The sequence below is a fragment of the Micromys minutus genome, assembly GCF_963924665.1.
Source record: "Micromys minutus genome assembly, chromosome: 22".
In the NCBI taxonomy this organism is placed as follows: Eukaryota; Metazoa; Chordata; class Mammalia; order Rodentia; family Muridae; genus Micromys; species Micromys minutus.
Genome location: NC_137957.1, coordinates 51,073 through 71,847, shown reverse-complemented (window position 1 = coordinate 71,847; position 20,775 = coordinate 51,073). Strand labels below are relative to the sequence as shown.

Genomic DNA, 20,775 nt, shown 5'->3' with positions numbered 1-20,775 from the left:
ATGTGGAACTTATAAGCCTGCAGTGTGTACTTATAGGTGTGGAGCTCCATTCAGCTATCTTGATGTTAAGAAGCCAAACCACCAACCAACTCAGCCTCAACATACAACTAACTTCTAGTGAGCTTTAAATAGTGGGAGGAAAACAACAAAACTCCAAACCCCAAACCCAATAAGGTCTATGACAAGGAAAAGAACTCCACTATAGATAAAACCTCCTCAAAGGTCAACTGAGGGAATCCAGAGCTAGAACTGAATCATGTGGGTTTCAGAGAATCCAAGACATTTACATACTGTAAGCCCTCTAGGAAACACATCCCAAGTAGCCTGACTGTGCCCCATGCTTCCCCAGGACTTCCACATTCTGAGTAAGTCGTTTCTAACCACATGTGCTCTCTACTTTGTGGTGACGCTTTGGTACTTTCCCTATAGGACCTCCCGCAGGAAGAGATCGATCGGGTTCTGTTTTACAAGATCCACACAAAGTTTTTTATCAATATGAAGATGAAGGGAGGCAACATGGTGCTGCTTGTGTGTTCAGATACTGCTGCTTCCTCCAAGCTATTTGCAGAAAGCTCAATCTGTCCTGCTGAATAATTAGTAGTACAGGTCTGATGATTGCCCTATTAACCTTGCTTTTCCACTACCTCTGGTGGCTGGTGGGCTATAAGGGAAATGAAAGGGTTTAAGGATATTTTAAAGTAGGTTTGAGAAATCTGAACCTACAGCTGCTGTTCCCTTGTCTTCTTGGAGATTTTGGAGTTCATTACTATGATCTGAAAGTCTCTGTCTATCCTACTAAATTTAAACATCTTAAATGTCATGCTCAGCAGATCTGGGACAGGTTTGAGGGCCAGTGTCTTTCAAGCAGATCTGAGGTAAACAATCATTGTCTGTTTTTAGTTTTTTGGTTGTTTTGTTTTTGCTTTACACTGTATCTTGAAAACATAAAACAGGGGGTTAAATAAGACTTATGCGGTAATTAATTACATTAGAATTTAGCATGACTACAAATATAGTCCTGAACAAATAAAGAATTTGATTGGTTATAAGGTGACTATTAATTCATAGTAATTTTTTTAAGTATCCTTAATGGTTTATAATAAAAATGACAATTCTGAATTGAAGCTCTTTGAGTATAAGAGATAAGACTTTGCTTATTTGAGACAATAACGTAGCCCTGGTTGTCATGGAACTCTCTGTGTAGCTCATGTTGGCCTCAAACTTAAACAGAGATCTGCCCGCTTCTACCTCCCAAGTGCTGGGTTTAAGGAAAGATCATCCTGGTGGTGAGGGTGTGGGAGAACTGGTGGACTCCCCACCTCAGCTACCACCCAGGCCCAGATCCAGCATCTACCTCATCTATGAACTGCTTTAGTGAATGAAGGAGATGTCCCTGCAGATCCAAAGCTGCAGGATCTCTGTGACACAGGGCAACAACAGGACAGCCGAGAGGGATTCTTGTGAGGATCCAGTATTGATAGTGTAGTAAAGGCTGGACTAATAAATGAGTCATTTCAAGGAACACTTGCAAGTAAAGATGTGTGGACAGAAGGTGTATTGTGGCACACACCATGACATACTATAGCTCCTACAATGAGCTCTGTTTTCTGTCTCAGTAGGTAGCAAGGGCAAAAAGCTGATATGATGATTGGGATTGGGGTGCATGATATGAAATTCACAAAGACTATGAAGTGGCTGTGAGGCATTTTCTTAGAGTAATTAATTGGTAAGGAGCAGTCTGAGCAAGCTGTGGTGAGCAAAGCCGGAAGCAGCGCCAGCCATGGCCTCTGCATCAGCTTTTGTCTCCAAGTTCCTGCCTGGCTTGAGTTTCTGACCTCACTACTCTTGATGATGAAATTGTATATAGCAGTGTGAGTGAAATAAACCCTTTTATCTCCCCCACATCCTCAAAAAAAAAAAAAAAAAAAAAAATAGCCATCTGGGATGGGAAGTGCTCACTCATAGTTTAAGGACTATAGGCTAAGGAATACAGAAAACGTCTAAAATAACTGAGAAGAAAACAATGTTAGAAGGTTATTTTTTTCTATTGCTGTTTATATCAAAGCAACTGGCAAATTAACATAAGGTTCTTAGGGCATGCTTGGATATCACAGGTGAAACAGAGGAGTCATGAGAGTCTTAGTGAAAAACAGGTATGGAGATTACCAGTGGGAAGTGGGGTGTGAAGTGAGGCTTAAGACCCAGCTTCACCTGTATCTGCAGCCTCCAGATGTCCTAGCTGCTCCCTGGCAGCAGCTCCTTTAGCAACCAGCAGTCTATATTGGTTCCTTTGGGGTGTGTGCTTGCCCAATGTTAGCTCTCTAGGCTAATTCTCTAATGCAAATTCTAACTCTCTAATGCAAATGCACATGAGTCTTTCCTTTGATAACTGCATAACTATTTGTTGGAGGTACATGGCTAATAGAATTTCTCATTTGGAAGCTAGTGTATACATGGTAAATCAATGTGTAAACATAAAACAAAGCAAACACAGCATGGAAGTCTGACATCTCCTTAGTGTAATGGAGTGACACCGGGAAATTTATGAATGTTGACCATTTTGTTTATGCCATGTGGTTGCAATAATGAACATATCACATGACATTCATTCTTTTTTATAAAACCATGAATGAAGATGAAGATTGTATAGAGAAAGACCCATCTAAGGTCTTGGAAACTGAAATCCAAGGTGGCTGACATAGAATTCCAGGACTTAGATTTTGCCCAGAAAGATTTCAGTCTTGCCTTAGTCTAATCTTTTAATACTTCTTTGGTAAGGAAATATGGATTCTGTGCTGTTGTATGTTGGGAAGATATAACTTGGGTTTTGTTTTTCCACAATGTCATAGTCTGAAGAAACTTAGGGCATTGGAAGAGTGTTGGGACTTCTATAATACAGGCTAATCTTTGAAGTTAAACTAAATATGTTTTTGGTTATTCCTTCTCATGCACCCACACAATCTCCACCATTACCGACTCCATCCCTAAAAAGTGCAATATAAAACAGAAGCAGTTGCTTTTTTCCTTACTAACCAATTGTTCTGGCCTTATATTTTTATTTTTATATTTTTGGCTGATGGAATTAGATTTCTGTGCATGTCAAGCAGTTACTCTTGTGCTGAGCTTTACTCACATCTTTACTTTTGAGTTTTGGCAGAGGGTTTTTTTTTCATCAGGACAGCATACACACACACACACACACACACACACACACACACACACACACATGTGTACGTAGCACATAAGTGAATATGTGTCTGGCATTCACTGAAGTCAGATAAGAACCTTGGATTCTCTTGATCTGGAGTTACGGATGGCTGGGAACCTCCAAGTATTAGGGATTGATCCAGGTCTTCTTCAAAAGCAACATGTGCTCTTAACTGTTCACCCATCTTTGTTGCCTTTGCTTTTTGGTTTTGATTTTGGATCAACATTTATTCCCTAACATTCTGAGAATTCGTTGATCTGTCAGTTCAGTAAATTAATAAAAATGCATTTGTGTAAATGAATATCATATTCTTTTACGGTTGAAATTGGGGTACTGTAATTTTTTATAGACTAGTTTTAAACTGGAGTGATATTTAACTCTTTGAAGAAATTTGGAAAGAGCCCCTAAGTATTTTCTGTATTTTTCAGTTGGTTTTCTTAAAAGACAGTGTATCACTACATAGCTCTGATTACCTGCCTCTGCCTCCTGGGGTCTGGTAGTAAAAGGCCCAACCTCTTTTGAAGTTAGGGGTTTTTTGATACGGTTTTACTAACATGTACTTAATGGGGTTGATCAGTTTGAGTGTCTCTCCATGTTATTGTTAGTTATTGTTTCTCAGGCGGTGTCGTATGGAATTCAGAGAGGTGCCATCCTCCTTTTCTGTTTCCTTCTAAAATGACTTGACTGCATTTTAAACTCTGTAATATGGAAAAGGTATGTGAAGCACCCAGAAGTATATGAATATATTCTTCGTGAAGTGTATATGTACAATGTAGTCTCACCATTTCTATTATGTGCATGTGTGGGATATTTTAGGCTGCACTGACCTATGAGGATGTGCATGTGAACTTCACTCGTGAGGAGTGGGCTCTGCTGGATCCCTCCCAGAAGAGTCTCTACAAAGATGTGATGCTGGAAACCTATTGGAACCTCTCTGCTATAGGTAAGAATGCTAGTTGTCTTTCACTTTCTAAACAAGAGGACAGGGACAAGCATGTGTGTGTGTGTGTGTGTGATTTAAATTTTGATAAAGGAAGAATGTGGTGTATAATTAGACATGGTTCTTAGGTACACCAAACACACTAACTTAAATTTTGCACAGTATCTTACTCAGGATATTTTGTACTTCCATCTATTTATCTTGATCTTAGAGCACAAGCCATTGGTATTCTGTTCAGGAAATTTTCCCTTATGCCTATGTGTTTGAGGCTCTTCCCCACTTTCTCTTCTGTTAGTTTCAGTGTACCTGGTTTTATGTGCAGGTCTTTGATCCAGTTGGACTTGAGCTTTGTACAAGGAGATAAGATGGATCGATTTTCGTTCTTCTGCATGCTGACTGCCAGTTAAACCAGCACCATTTGTTGAAGAGGCTGTTCTTTTTCCACTGGATGATTTTAGCTCCTTTGTCAAATATCAACTGTCCATAGGTGTGTGGTTTCATTTCTGGGTCTTCAATTCTATTCCATTGATCTACCTGCCTGTCTGGGTACCAATACCATGCAGTTTTTATCACTATTGCTCTAAAATACAGCTTGAGGTTTGAATTGTTGGTTCCCCCAGAAGGTGTTTTATTGTGAGGATAGTTTTCACTATCCTGGGTTTTTTGTTATTCCAAATGAATTTGCAAATTGTTGTTTCTAAGTCTATGAAGAATTGAGTTGGAATCTTGATGAGAATTACATTGAATCTGTAGATTGCTTTAAGCAAAATGGCTATTTTTACTCTGTTGATCCTGTCAATTCATGAGCATGGGAGATCTTTCCATTCTCTAGATCATCTTTAATTTCTTTCTTCAGAAACTTGAAGTTATTGTCATTCAGATTTTTCACTTGTATGGTAAGGGTCACACATAGGGATTTTATAGTCTTTGTGACTATTGTGAAGGGTGTCTATTCACTAATTTCTTTCTCAGCCTATTTATCCTTTGAGTAGAGGAAAGCTACTGAATTTGTTTGGGTTAATTTTATATCCAGCCACTTTGCTGAAGTTGTTTATCAGCTATAGGAGTTCTCTGGTGGAATTTTTGGGGTCACTTAAGTACACTATCGTGTCATCTGCAAATAGTGATATTTTTACTTCTTCCTTTCCAATTTGTATCCCTTTGATATCCTTTGGCTGTCTAATTGCACCAGCCAGGACTTTCAGTACTCTGTTGAATAGGTAGGGGGAGAGTAGGCAGCGTTTTCTAGTCCTTGATTTTAGTGGGATTGCTTCAAGTTTCTCACCATTTAGTTTGGTGTTGGCTAGTGGTTTGCTGTACATTGCTTTTACTATGTTTAGGTATGGGCCTTGAAATCCTGATCTTTCCAAGACTTTTATGACACAGGGGTGTTGAATTTTGTCAAATGTTTTCTCAGCATCTAATGAGATGATCATGTTGTTTATTTCTTTGAGTTTGTTTATATAGTGGATTATGTAGATAGATTTCTGTATATTGAACCATCCCTGCGTCCCTTGGATGAAGGCTACTTGATCATGATGTATGATCGTTTTGATGTGTTCTTCAATTTGGTTTGTGAGAATTTTATTGAATATTTTTGCATCAATATTCAGTTTTATCAAAATTGGTCTGAAGTTTTCTTTTTTTTTTTGCTGGGTTTTTGTGTGGTTTAGGTGTGAGCATAATTGTGGCTTCAAGGAATAAATTGGGTAGTGTTCCCTCTGTTTCTATTTTGTGGAATACTTTGGAGAGTATTGGTACTAGGTCTTCTATGAAGGTCTAATAGAATTCTGCATTGAACCCATCTGCTCCTGGGCTTTTTTTGGTTGGGTTATGGGACTCTTTAGATGGTTTATCTGATCCTGATTTAACATTTCCTCCAATTTTTTAGTTTTGTTGAGTATAGGCTTTTGTAGTAGGATCTGATAAATTTGTCAATTTCCTCAGTTTCTGTTTTTATGTCTCCCTTTTCATTTCTGATTTTTTTTTCATTTGAATACTGTCTCTATGCCCTCTAATTGGTCTGGCTAATTTATCTATCTTGTTGATTTTCTCAAAGAACCAGCTCCTGGTTTTGTTGATTCTTTGTATGGGTCTTTTTATTTTTACTTGGTTGATTTCAGCTCTGAGTTTGATTATTTCCTGCCTTCTACTCCTCTTGGGTGTATCTGCTTCCTTTTATTTTAGAACTTTCAGGTGTGCTGTCAGACTTTTAGTGTATGTTCTTTTGGGAGGTATTCAGAGCTATGAGTTTTCCTCTTAGCCCTGCTTTCATTGTGTCCCATAGGTTTGGGTATGTTGTGCTGTCATTTTCATTACATTATAAAATGTCCCTAATTTCTTTATTTCTTCCTTTGACCAGGCTGTCATTGAGCAGATCATTGTTCAGCTTCCATGTGTATGTAGGCTTTCTGTCCTTTTTGTTGTTATTACAGATCAACCTTAGTCCATGGTGATCTGATAGAATGCATGAGATTCTTTCAGTCTTCTTGTATCTGTTGAGGCCTGTTTTGTGACCAGTTTTGTGGTCAATTTTAGAGAAGTTACCATGAGGTACTGAGAAGAGGGTATATTCTTTTGTTTTAGGAAGAAATATTCTATAGATGTCTGTTAAATCCATTTGGTTCATAACTTCTGTTAGTTTCACTGTGTGTCTGTTTAGTTTCTCCTTCCATGATCTGTCCATTGATGAGAGTGGGGTGTTGAAGTGTCCCACTATTATTGTGTGTGGTGCAATATCTTTTGAGCTTTAGTAGAGTTTCTTTTATGAATATGAGTTCCCTTGCATTTGGAGCACAGATGTTCAGGATTGAGAGTTCATCTTGATAGATTTTTTTCTTTTGATGAGTATGAAGTGTCCTTCCTTATATTTTTTGATAACTTTTGGTTAAACATCTATTTTATTTGATAATAGAATGGCTACTCCAGCTTGTTTCTTGGGACCATTTGTTTGCAAAGTTTTTTCCCAGCCTTTTACTCTGAGGCAGTGTCTGTCTTTTTCTCTGAGGTGAGTTTCCTATATGCAGCAAAATGCTGGTTTCTGTTTATGTATCCAGTCTGTTAGTCTATGTCTTTTTATTGGGGATTGAGTTCATTGATGTTAAGAGATATTAAGGACCACTCACACTCTATCCAGCCATCTCAGTGCTGAGATTGTTAAGGAGATGACTGAGATCTTTGATATAAAAGATACTGAGCATGCCAATGAAGACACCATGGAATGCTTAGCCATGGGAGAATCTGATGAACTGATGGGTGATATGGACCCACAAGAAATGGAGGTCAGGTGGCTTCCTTCTCCACTGTTGAAAATAGCAGACACCATTGAAAATAAAAGCACTGTGTATAAGATTGAAAATCTCACTGGGTACTCTACCAAACCAAACTGTCATCATATGTGATGACCTAAAAGAAATGTGAACCACCATTGCCCCCAAAATAACCATGTAGCAGAAGTCAGTTCAGTGGACCACTACCCGATGTTGCAGAGGATCCTGGAGACAGACCCACTTCAACAAGGCCAGGCTCTGGTATCTGCCATAAAGAATAAGAAAAAAATGCAAAAGCATTCAGCAGAAATGACTACTAAGTTGTCTGACTCCATGATGTCTATGCTTGACCTCTCTGGCTACTCTGATGACGGTGCTGGTGACTGAGCAGCTGACCTTCCCTCATACTGCAAGTACTGCTTCCTGTGGGACGGGAGGATCAGTTGCCTTTCCTTTCTCCCTGATGTACTTACATTAGAACACCTCCTTATCAAGTATCTTCTGCTTTGGTCACTCCATTCTTATCAAAGTTCTGGAGCTGCCAAACCCCAACACCCTCTACCTAATCCTTCCTGTCTTTGAAAATGACTTTGTGCTGTTTTCATGGTGCCAGGAATTGAACCTAATAGGTCCTCACACATGTTAGACAACCATTCTCTTACCAAGCTGTAGTATTGCTGTCATCGCCATCCATCATTAGCATTGGGGAGTCTGCTCACTCAGCCTCCCAAGTCATGGGGTTACAGGCTTTTGCCATCCCCAGCTCCTGCTGTGTTTTACAAGGTAAATAAAATCAGTAAATTCTTGGCATGGTGGCAACATATCTGTATCCTTGGCACTTGGGAGCCTGGAGCTAGGAGAAATGTAAGTTGTAAGCCAGCCTGAACTATCTGGCAATATCCTTTCTCAAAAACAGTCCAAAACAAATAAACAGAGTCTAGTTGGGCACACACCTTTAATCCTAGCACTCGGGAGGCAGAGGAAGGTGAATCTCATGAGTTTCAGGCCATCCTGGTTTACTGAGCAAGTTCCAGGAAAGCCAGGGCTACATAGAGAAAACTCTATGTTGAAAATGAAAAATAAAACAACAACGAAATGATTTTATAATTATTTTTAAAAAAACAAATAAGCAGAGTTCATGTGCTGACATGTACCTTGTACTAAATTCATGTGCCTGCCCTGGGAGTTTGGCTGATAAGGGTTAACCTCTTAGACAAGCTAATGTTCTGAAGCCTAGACTGCTGGGAAACCTGGTGGTGGTGGTGGTGGCGGTCGTCCCTGGATAGGTGATCCTTTTTGTTTTTATCACCCTACAAGATCTCAGTGTCAAGGCTCTTGCCTTGGGTTTTCCAAATCAATAGGTAGGCCCTCATCTGAGGAGTATAGGCGTAGAGAAGGATAGCGGTGAGTGTTCTGTCTCTGGAAGTATCTGGGGATAGGGTCGAAGATTCTAGAAAGGGTATACCTACCATAGTAAGTTGAAAAGCCATTGGCTGTAGGATGTTCAGGAAATGTAGATCGTACCTGTTTTCTGGACAGTTAAAGGCTAAGCACAAATTAATAAACTCTGAGAATCAGTTACTGCCTTTCACCTTCGATATATCTCTTCCAGGAAGGGGTGAGGCTCAGAGAGCTGACAGAATGTGCTCATGTCACCGTGATGTGGTAGTGTGCTGGGTTAACACTCCAGTCTAATTCAGATTGTATGCTGGCCTTTGGTTTGTTACTTTGTCTTCTCAGCAAAGGAGCCCTACTCCGTAGTGTTTTCTGTTGTCATGTATTTAAAGTATATTTTTGCTACTCTGTTTCTTTAAAAGTTTTAAAAAGTTAGAAAAGTTTTCATAGACAATAATATATCAGAAATAAAAGCATCTAGATTCTTAGGACATAATCATGCCAAAATAAAATAGAAGTAAAACCAGGCAGGTGGCTCACACCAGTACTCCAAGCAGTCAGAATGCTGAAGCAGGAGGATGGCGTGAAGCTGAGTCCAGCCTGGGCTGCAGAGGAAAAGGTGGTCTCAAAACAGAATACAGTAATGTGGAACTCTAGATAGTCTAATGTGTCTCATGGTGGGGTTGGCATGGGCATGCACCCCAGTGTGATCCCGAACTTTAGCCCACTGATTAGCTTCCCAAGTGCTGGGATCGCAGGTGTTTGCTATCATGCCTGAATATTTCCTTATTCCTAAGACAATTTCTTGGGTCTTTATTCTCCCCTTAAAAATCATTTTTATTCAGTAAATCTCATCCTTTATGATTTTAACTTCTGTAAGTATGGACACCTTTTAACAGGGGTGGTCTGCCACCATAATCAAATAGAGTATTTTTGTGGCATAGTCCCCATACTTACTGTGTCCCCTTACACTATAGTCCTACCCCCATCCTAGTAGGCACAGACCTCTTTCCTGGTCCTTAGTATGAATGTCATAAGTCACACAGGGGCTTATTTTGTGGCATTAAGCTTTTAGCTTTTTCCTTTTAAACCTGTCATTCAAGTTAGCTGCAGTCCTATAAGCCCTGATGAATAGGTAAAGATGAGTAATCATTAACACAAGACAGAAGAGTCCTATTAGCCTCCCTCCCCCATTCCTGGTCTTTTATAGTCAAATCTTGTTCTCTCCCTGACAGTCACTGACTTGTGCTTTCACTCGATGGCTTGTCTTTTGAGAAAAGTTGTAAGTGGAATATAATATGTAACTATTGAGGATAATCACTGTATGTATCGATAGTTTTGATTCATGTTTCATATGCTATTGTGTGGATGTCTTACTGCTTATTCAGCCCCAAGTTGGAGGACATTCTTTACAGTTGAGGAGGGAGTTGTGAATAAAACTACAATAAAATCTTTAAAAAAAAGAGAGATTAAGGAATAGTGATCGTTGTTTCCTGTTATTTTTGTTGTTAGAAGTAGAATTATGTTTCTGTGGCTATCTTCTTTTCGTTTTTTTTAGCAAGAAGATGTCTTGCTTTTTTTCCCCAAGGGTGTAGTTTCCCTCCTTGTGTTGGAGTTGTCCATCTGTTATCCTTTGTAGGGCTGGATTTGTGGAAATATGTTGTGTAAATTTAGTTTTGTCGTGGGATATCTTGGTTTCTCCATCTGTGGTAATTGAGGCTTTTGCAGGTTATAGTCGCCTGGCCTGGCATTTGTGTTTTCTTAGAGTCTTTATGTCATCTGTTCAGGATCTTCTCTGTTGAGCCTGGTGTAAGTCTAATAAGTCTGCCTTTGTACGTTACTTGACCTTTTTCCCTTACTGCTTTCAATATTCTTTCTTTGTTTTGTACATTTGATGTTTTAACTATTATGTGATGAAAGGAATTTCTTTTCTGGTCTAATCTATTTGGAGTTCTGTAGGCTTCTTGTATGTTCGTGGACATCTCTGTGTTAGGGAAGTTTTCTTTTATACTTTGGTTGAAGATATTTACTGGTCCTTTAATTTGGGAATCTTCAGTCTCTTCTATACCTATTATCCTTAGGTTAGGTGTTCTCATTGTGTCCTGGATTTCCTGGATGTTTTGGCTTTGGAGCTTTTGCCTTTTGCATTTTATTGACTATTGTGTCAATGTTTTCTATGGTATATTCTGCCCCTGAGGTTGTATCTTTTTGTGATTTCTTTATTGTTTCTTTTTCCAATTTTAGATCCTGGATGGTTTTGTGCATTTCCTTCACATGTTTGGTTGTGTTTTCCTGTAGTTTTTAAAGTGATTTGGTGTTTCCTTGTTAAGGGCTTTTACTTGTTTCCCTGTGTTGTTCTGTATTTTTTAAGAGATTTATTCATGTCCTTCTTGATGCCCTCTATCATTATAAAGTATAATTTTACGTCCAAATCTTGTTTTTTTTTTTCTGGTGTGTTGATATATCTGCTACTTGCTGTGGTGGGAGAACTGGCATTTGATGTTGCCAGGTTGTCTTCGTTTCTGTTGCTTAGGTTCTTGTGTTTGTCTCTTGCCATCCTATTATTTGTGAGGTTAGTGGGTCTCATTGTGTCTGACTGGAGCCTGTGGGCTTATGAGTGAGAGCACTCCTGGGTGATCAGCTCTCTTTGGGCAGGTTGTGAGTCACAATGAGAATGAAATGGCTCTAGCTCTGGGCGCAGATGAAGACCAGAAGGGAAACTTTTTATTATTACAGTTTAACTTTTTGTTCTCACTTCAAATGGATGAAAAGTGTTTGACAATCTCTACAGATTAGTCTGAGTAGAATTATCAAATTGTGATACAGGGCCTAATGTTCCAAATCTATGCCACTCCATAAAGTCTCTAGAAGCAGAGACAACTTCCACAGCTTTATTCACTGTCATATCAATTCAAGTGAAAATGCCTTCAAGAATTTTAAAACTTTCAAACATAAGGGCCCCAGTGACCTCTTTGGGACATATTAACAAGCACCCAAGGTTTCTCCCCTGTGCAGTGGGCACCCCAATAACTGCATTGTCATCGTCACGGTAGTGTCTGTGCATTCCTGCCAATGTGTTCAATCAGGTTACTTGTGATCCATAATTTGCAAGACGGTTAATTTGTGGAACTAGTGCATTAAGCTCTTTTCCCTCTAATCCAAAAGCACAAACCACCAGTTTTCTGTGAGAATTCTGGGTAGTAGTGTGATCAGTTGTAGATATCCAAATCATATTTAGATAATAAATTCCATTACTCAAACAAATAAGAATTGCTTTTATTCCCACAGTGTAATTTACATTTTTTTTACCCTCCTCTGCAGGTTGAACGGGTCCGCAGTGGTCATAAAGACCAGGTAAATTAATTGACTAACACAGGAATATCCATGTCTCCCCAGTTTATCCCTATTTTAATTGGAGGATTAAAAATATAAACACTATAAGGTTGATGTGTCCTTATTACTTGTACAGTTACCACAGAGAGGATGGCAGAAAACAAGCAGTGCCTAGAGATTTTCCAGACAGTAGTCAAACTGTTGTTCTCTTTTATCGGGCAATTTCTTAAGCTGTTAACATGTAGGAGGATTAGATGTCTGCTTCAAAATTAGGCTATTATGTTCATTCTAGGTCTCTCCTCTCCCTCCTGCCCTCCCTCTCTTATGGTTTTTCCCTTTATTTTTATTTATTTTTATTGGTTATTCTTTGTATTTACATTTCAAATGCTATTCCCTTTTCTCCCACTCCCAGCCCTGCCCCCACCTTTCCCCCATGAAGGTGCTCCCTCTCCAACCACACTCTCTCAACTTCGTGCCTTGGCTTTCTCCTAAACTGGGAAATGTTGCCTTTGTTGGACCAAATGCCTCTTCTTCCACTGATGCCAGTTACCCTCTGCTACATATGTAGTTTGAGCCATGGGTCTCCCATGTGTACTCATGGGTTGGTGTTTTAGTCCCTGAAAGCTCTGGGGGATTTGGTTGGTTTATACTGTTGTTCTTACCATAGGGTTGCAAACCCTTTCAGCTCCTTCAGTCCTTTCTCTAGCTCTTTCATTGGGGTCTCTTTGTTCAGTACCATGGTTAGCTGCAAGCCTTCTGAATTGTATCTGTATGACTCTGGCAAAGCCTCTGAGGAGGCTTCCATGCAGACAGTAAGTCACTGCCAGTAAGCACTACTTGACAACAGCAGTAGTGCTTGGGTTTGGTGGCTGTATGTGGGGTAGATGCCCTGGTGATGCAGTCTCTGAATGATCTTTTCTTCAGTCCTGCTTCTCTATTTGTCCCTGTATTTCCTCCCATGAGTGTTTTGTTCTCCCATCTAAGAAGGACTGAGGCATTCACATTCTGGCCTTCCTTCTCTTTGAGCTTTATAAGTTCTGTGGATGGTTCCTGGGGTATTCCAAGATTTTTGGGCTAGTATCCACTTATAAGTGAGTACATACCATAAGTGTTCTTTTGTGACTGGGTTACTTCATTCAGGATGATAGCTTCAAGTTCCATCCATTTGCCTAGGAATTTGATGAAGTCATTGTTTTTTGATAGCTGAGTAGTACTCCATTGTGTATATGTACTAAAATTTCTGTATTCATTCCTTTGTTGCTGGACATCTGGGATCATTCCAGCTTCTGGATATTATAAATAAGGCTGCTATGAACATGGTGGAACATGTGTCTTTGTTAGATGTTGGATCTTCTTTTGGGTATATGCCCAAGAGTGATATAGCTGGGTCCTCAGGTTTAGCTCAGGTCCTATGTCCAGTTTTCTGAGGAACCACCAGACTGATTTCCAGAGTGGTTGTACCAGTTTACAGTCCCACCAGCATCCTCTTTCTCCACATCCATGCTAGCATGTGCTGTTCCTTTAGTTTTTGATCTTAGCCATTCTGACTGATCTGAGGTGAAATCTCAGGGTTGTTTGGATTTGCATTTGTCTGATGACAGGAGATGTCGAGCATTTCCTTAGGTGCTTCTCAGCCATTCAATATTCCTCAATTGAGAATTCTTTGTTTAGCTCTGTACCCATTTTTAATAGGATTATTTGATTCTCTGGAGTCAAACTTCTTCAGTTCTTTGTATATATTAGATACTAGCCCTCTATCAGATGTAGGATTGGTAAATATCTTTTCTCAATTTGGTGGGTGCCATTTTGTCATTTTGACAATGTCCTTTGCCTTACAGAAGCCTTGCAATTTCTTGAGGTCCCATTTGTCAATTCTTGAACTTAGAGCACAAGCCATAGGTGTTCTGTTCAGAAAATTTTCCCCTGTGCCTCTGTGTTCTAAACTCCCACTTTCTCTTCCATTACTTTCAGTGCATCTGGTTTTATGTGAAGATCTTTGATCCACTTGGACTTGAGCTTTGTACAAGGAGATAAGAATGGATCAATTTGCATTCTTCTGCATGTTGAGTGCCAGTTGAACCAGCACCATTGTTGAAGAAGTTGTCCTTTTTCCATTGAATGTTTTTAGCTCCTGTGTCAAAGATCAAGTGACCATGGGTGTGTAGGTTCATTTATGGGTTTTCAGTTGTATTTCATTGATCTACCACCTTCCTGTCTCTGTACCAATACCATTCAGTTTTTATCACTATTATTCTGTAATACAGCTTGAGATCAGGGTAAGCTGATGCCCCTGGAAGTTCTTTTGTAGTTGAGAACAGTTTTCCCTATCCTGAGATTTTTTTTGATATTCCAAATGAATTTGCAAATTTCTAACTCTTTGAAAAATTGAGTTGAAATTCTGATGAGGATTTATTTAAATCTGTAGATTGCTTTCAGCAAGATGGCTATTTTTACTGTTGATCCTTCCAGTCCATGAGCATGGGCGATCTTCCCACCTTCTGAGATGTTCTTCAATTTTCTTCTTCAGAGACTTGAAGTTCTTGTCATACAGATCTTTCACTTGCTTGGTTAGTGTCACCCCAAGGTATTTTATATTGTGTGACAATTTTGAAGGCTATTGTTTCTCTAATTTCTTTCTCAGCCTGTTTATTTTTTGAGTAGAGGAAGGGAACTGATTTGTTTGAGTTAATTTTATATCCATCCACCTTACTGAAGTTGTTGATCAAGTTTAGGAGTTCTCTGGAATTTTGGGCATCACCTAAGTATACTATCATATCATCTGCAAATAGTGATATTTTGACTTTTTCTTTTCCAATTTGTATCTCTTTGACTTCCTTTTTCTGTTTGATTGCTCTGGCTAGGACTTCTAGTACTGTATTGAATAGGTAGGGGAGAGTGGGCTTGTTTGTCTTATTCCTGATTTTAGGGGCATTGCTTCAAATTTCTCTCCATTTAGTTTGATGTTGGCTACTGGTTTGCTGTATATTTCTTTTTACTATGTTTAGGGATGAGTCTTGAATTCCTGATCTTTCCAAGACTTTTACCATGAAGAGCTGTTGAATTTTGTCAAATGCTTTCTCAGCATCTGTGAGATGGTCATGTGGTTTTTTTTCTTTGAGTTTGTTTGTATACTGGATTACGTTGATGGATTTTCATATATGGAATCATCCCTGCATCCCTGTGATGAAGCCTACTTGGTATGGTGAATGCTCATTTTGATGTGTTCTTGAATTCTGTTTGTGAGAAATATATCGAGTATTTGTGCATGGACATTTATGAACTAAATTGGTGTGAAGTTCTCTTTCTTTATAGGGTCTTTGTGTACTTTAAGTATAAGCACAATTGTGGCTTCATAGAACAAATTCGGTATTGTTTTGTTTTGTGGAATAGTTTGAAGAATTTTGGTATTAAGTCTTCTTTGAAGGTCGGGTAGATAGAATTCTGCACAAAACCCATCTGGTCTTGAGCTTTTTTTCCCTTTCTTTCTTTCTTTCTTTCTTTCTTTCTTTCTTTCTTTCTTTCTTCCTTCCTTCCTTCCTTTCTTTCTTTCATTTGTCTTTGTTTTGTTTTGTTTTTGATGATTACTTCTCTTTGGTGTATTTCCTCCAGATTTTCCAGTTTGTTGTGTATAAGCTTTTGTAGTAGGATCTGATAATTTTGTGAATTTCCTCAGTTTCTGTTGTTTATGTCTCCCTTTTCATTTCTGATTTTCTTAATTTGAATACTGTCTCTGTGCCCTTCATTTAGTCTGGATAAAGCTTTATCCGTCTTGTTGATTTTCTCACAGAACCAGCTCCTGGTTTTGTTGATTCTTTGTATGGGTCTTTTTATTTCTACTTGATTAATTTCAGCTGAGTTTGATTATTTCCTGTGTATTTCCTTCTTTTTGTTCTCGAGCTCTCAGGTGTACTGTGAAGCTGTTAGTGGATTTTCTCTCCCATTTCTTTTTGGAGGCATTCTGATGTATGGGTTTTCTTCTCACTGCTTTCATTGTTTCTCGTGTGGTTAGGTATCTTGTACCTTCATTTTTATTAAAATCTAAAAAGTCTTTAATTTTTTTCTTTATTTTTTCCTTGATAAAGTTGTTTTTGAGTAGAGTGTTGTTCAGCTTCCATGTGTATGTTGGCTTTTTGTTGTTATTGAAGACCAGCCTTAGTCCATGATTATCTAATAAGTGCATAGATTATTTCAATCTTCTTGTATCTGTTGAGACCTGTTTTGTGACCTCAGTCTATACAGTCAGTTTTGGAGAAGGTGCCATGAGGCGCTGAGAAGCAGGTGTATTCATTGTTTCAGATTAGAATGTTCAGTAGACATTTGTTAAATCTACTTGGTTCTTATCTTCTGTTTGTTCCACTGTGTCTGTTCAGTTTCTGTTTCCATGATCTGTCCATTAATCAGAGTGGGGTGTTGAAGTCTCCCACTATTATTGTGTGTGGCCCAGTGTATGCTTTGAGCTTTAGTAGGGTTTCTTTTATGAATATAAAAGGGTGCCTTTGTATTTGGAGCACAGAGGTTTATAATTGAGAGTTCATAATTTTGTTATTTTTTTTCCTTTGATGAGTATGAAGTGTTTTTCCTTATCTTTTTTGATAACTTTTGCTTGAAAATCTATTTTACTCGATATTAGAATGGCTATACCAGGTTGTTTCTTGAGACCATTTGCTTGAATTTTTTTTCCAGACTTTTACTCTGAGGTAGTTTTTGTCTTTCTCATTGAGGTATGTTTCCTGTTTGTAGCAAAATGTTGGGTCCTGTTTACATATGCAATCTAGTCTATATCTTTTTAATGGGGAATTGGATCCCTTAATATGAGAGACATTAGGGATCAATGATTGTTTTTCCTGTTATTTTTGTTGTTAGTAGTGGAGTTAAGTTTGTGTGTCTGTCTTCTTTTGGGTTAGTTTTAGTTGAAATAAGGTTACTTTCTTGTTTTTACTAGGGTGTGATTTCCCTCCTTGTTTTGGTGTTTTCTATCTATTTTCTTTTGTAGGATTGGATTTGTGGAAAGATATTGTGTAAATTTGGTTCTGTCTTGTAATTTTTGGTTTCTCCATCTATGGTAATTGAGAGTTTTGCTGGATATATTAACCTGGACTGGCATTTGTATTCTCTTAGGGTCTGTATGACATCTGTCCTGGATCTTCTAGCTTTTGTCGTCTCTGTTGAGAATTCTGGTATAATTCTGATAGGTCTGCTGTTATGTTACTTGACCTTTTTCCCTTACTGCTTTTAATATTCTCTCTTTGTTTTGTGCATTTGGTTTTTTGACTGTTATGTGTTGGGAGGAGTTTCTTTTCTGGTCCAATCTATTCAGAGTTCTGTAGGATTTTTGTATTTTTCTGGGCATATTTTTCTTTAGGTTAGGGAAGTTTTCGTCTATACTTTTGTTGAAGATATTTATTTGTCCTTTATGTTGGGAATCTTGAGGACCTACCTGCAGATGGCTGAGCCCCAGAGAAGTCTTACAAGCACTCTCCCATCTGAGCCCATGGTAAGCCCTAAGCCTGCCACATACCCTCACCAGCGGTCCTGGGAGGGAACACCTGGTGATCTCGTAGGCAAATAGGGTGATGCACTCTGGGATCAGGTTCTTTCTGACCAAGTGAGAGGACCTCATGACCACCATCAAGACTCAAGACCCACCCCCAGAAGGCTGAGCCCCCAGAACAGCCTTGCAAGCGCTCTTCCACCTGAGCCCACAGGGAACTTGCCACATGCCCTACAGGCTGTCCTGGAAGGGATTACCTGGAGCTCCTGGAGGGCATATAATGTGGTACATGCTGGGCTCAGTTCTTTCTGGCCCACTGGTGACTGACATCAAGGTCAGGACCCACCTAAAAACACCTGAACTCCCAGAACATCCTCACAAGAGCTTTCCCACCTGATCCCAGGGAGACAGAACAGAGTCACTACAATCAGAACTCACTGCTTGCCCGAAAGCATCCAAATACCGAGAAGGAATTTCCTTTCTGAGCCCACGTGCCCTCAGGTCCACAGGAGAGACAGGCTCCTGTCAGAGGCAAGAACACCTATAATCACAGAAAACAAGATGGCAAGAGGAAAGCGAAAGAACCTAAGCAATAGAAACCAAGACAACCTGGCAACATCAGAACCCAGTTCTCCTACCACAGCAAATAATGGATGGCCAAACACACCAGAAAAACAAGACCTAGACTTGAAATCATACTTAACAAAGATGATGGAAATCTTTCAGAAGTGCGTGGATAACTCCCTTTAACAATTACAGGAGAACACACAAAAACAAATAGAAGCCCTTAAAGAGGTGAAGGAATTGAAAATGGAAATAGAAACAATATAGAAAACACAAAAAGAGAAAACCCTGGAGATAGAAAACCTAAAATTGAAATCGATAGTCACAGATTCAAGCATCACCAACAAAATTCAAGAGATGGAAGAGAGGATCTCAGGGGCTGAAAACAGACAAAACAGTCAGAGAAGATGCAAAAACCAAAAGGCTTTTAAGCCAAAATGTCCTGGAGATCCAGAACACAATAGAAAGACCAAACCTAAGGATAATAGGTGTAAAAGCGAAGAATGTCCACTAAAAGGCACAGTAAATATCTTCAACAAACTTCCATATCCTTAAGAACGAGATGACCATGAACATACAGGAAGCGTACAGAACTCCAAGTAGATTGGACAAGAAAAGAAACTCCTCCCTACACATAATAGTCAAAACTCCAAATATTCAAAACAAAGAATTGTAAAAGCTTTAAGGAAAAAAGGACAAGTAACATATAGAGGCAAACCAATGAGCATTACACCACACTTTACAACAGAGACTATGGAAACTAAAAGATCCAGGAGAAGCATCATAAACATTCTAAGACAACACAAATGTCAGCCAAAGTTACTATATCCAGCAAAACGCTCAATCAACATAGATGGAGAAAGCAAGCTATTCCAGGACAAAAGCAAATTCACACAATGTCTATCCACAAATCCAGCCCTACAAAGAATGATAGATGGAAAAATCCAAAACAAGGAAGGAAACTACACACAAGGAAAAGCAAAAAAAAAAAAAAAAAAAAAAAAAAGCCCAGGACCACATGGGTTTAGTGGAGAATTCTATTAGAAGACCTAATACCTATAGTCTTTGAACTATTCCACAAAATAGAAACAGAAGGAACATTACTCAACTCATTCTTCAAAGCTACAATTACACTCATACCTAAACCACACAAAGACACTACTAAGAAAGAGAACTTCAGACCAATTTCTCTCATGGACATCGATGCAAAATTACTCAATAAAATTCTTGCAAACCGAATCCAAGAACACATCAAAACAATCATCCACCATGATCAAGTAGGCTTTATTCCAGGAATGCAGCAATGATTCAACAAACTCAAAGGAAAAAAAAAAAAAAAAAAAAAAAAAAAAACGTGATCCTCTCACTAGATGATGAGAAAACATTCGATAAAATTCAACACCCATTCATGATAAAAGTCTTGCAACGATAAGGAATTGAAGGACCATAGCTAAATATAGTAAAAGCAATATACAGCAAGCCAGTAGCCAACATCAAACTAAATGGAGAGAAACTTGAAGCAATCCCATTAAAATCAGGGACTCGACAAGGCTGCCCACTGTTCCCCTACCTATTCAACATAGTGCTGGAAGTCCTGGTCAGAGCAATTAGACAGCAAAAGGAAATCAAAGGGATACAAATCAGAAAGGAAGAAGTCAAAATATCACTATTTGCAGATGATATATGATAGTATACTTAAGTGACCCCAAAAATTCCACCAGAGAACTTTTACAGCTGATAAACAACTTTAGCAAAATGGCTGGATATAAAACTAACTCAAAAAAATCAGTAGCCTTCCTCTACTCAAAGGATAAAGAGGCTGAGAAAAAAATTAGAAAATCATTTCCCTTCACAATAGCCACAAAGACTATAAAATAACTTGGGGTTACCCTAACCAAGCAAGTGAAGGATTTCTATCACAAGAACTTCAAGACTCTGAAGAAGGAAATTGAGGAACAGCTCAGAAGATGGAATGATCTCCCATGCACATGGATTGGAAGGGTCAACATTGTAAAAATGGCCATCTTGACAAAAGCAATATACAGATTGAGTCCAATCCCCATCAAAATTCAAACGTAATTCATAGAGTTGGAAAGAGCAATTTGAAAATTCATCTAGAGTAACAAAAAATCTCAAGTATCAAAATCTATTCTTGGCTATCAGGAACAGTGGAGATCCAGGGACACAAGCCTGGTGAGACGGCACTCTAAGTAGCCAAGGAGCAGAGAGGTCTGTGCCTAGTGCTCGGAAAGTGCGCCCCCCATTGGTTCAGGGGAGCAGGAACCCTGCCTTAAGGTGTCTGTTTCCACCGGCAGTCAGTGCATCCAGAATTGGAGCTCAGGCCATCTGCCACCAGGAACAGCGGAGATCCAGGGACACAGGCCTGGTGAGACAGTGCTCCAAGTACCTGGGAACAGAGAGGTCTGTGCCCAGCACTTGGAAAGTGCCCCCCCCATTGGTTCAGGGGAGCAGGAACCCTGCCGGGTCTCTGTTTCCACTGGGCAGCCTGTGTGTGCAAAACAGGCACTCAAGCCATCTGCCACCAGAAACAGCAGAAATCCAGGAATGCAGGCCT

General features: G+C 39.2%; 1 protein-coding gene across 2 annotated transcripts in view; it reads left to right on the top strand.

Annotated features, from left to right (window-relative positions):
* LOC308435045 (uncharacterized protein) overlaps window positions 1-20,775 on the top strand; it is a 36,080-nt gene that overhangs the window by 2,047 nt on the left and 13,258 nt on the right. Inside the window, exons 2-3 of one of the 2 annotated variants that reach the window (XM_080935588.1) lie at window positions 3,828-3,922; window positions 4,025-4,151. In XM_080935588.1, coding sequence (XP_080791714.1) covers window positions 3,914-3,922; window positions 4,025-4,151 — 136 coding nt within the window. In that variant the 5' untranslated portion in view covers window positions 3,828-3,913. The remainder of the gene's footprint in view (window positions 1-3,827; window positions 3,923-4,024; window positions 4,152-20,775) is intronic. The other variant, XM_080935589.1, reaches the window with a different exon arrangement.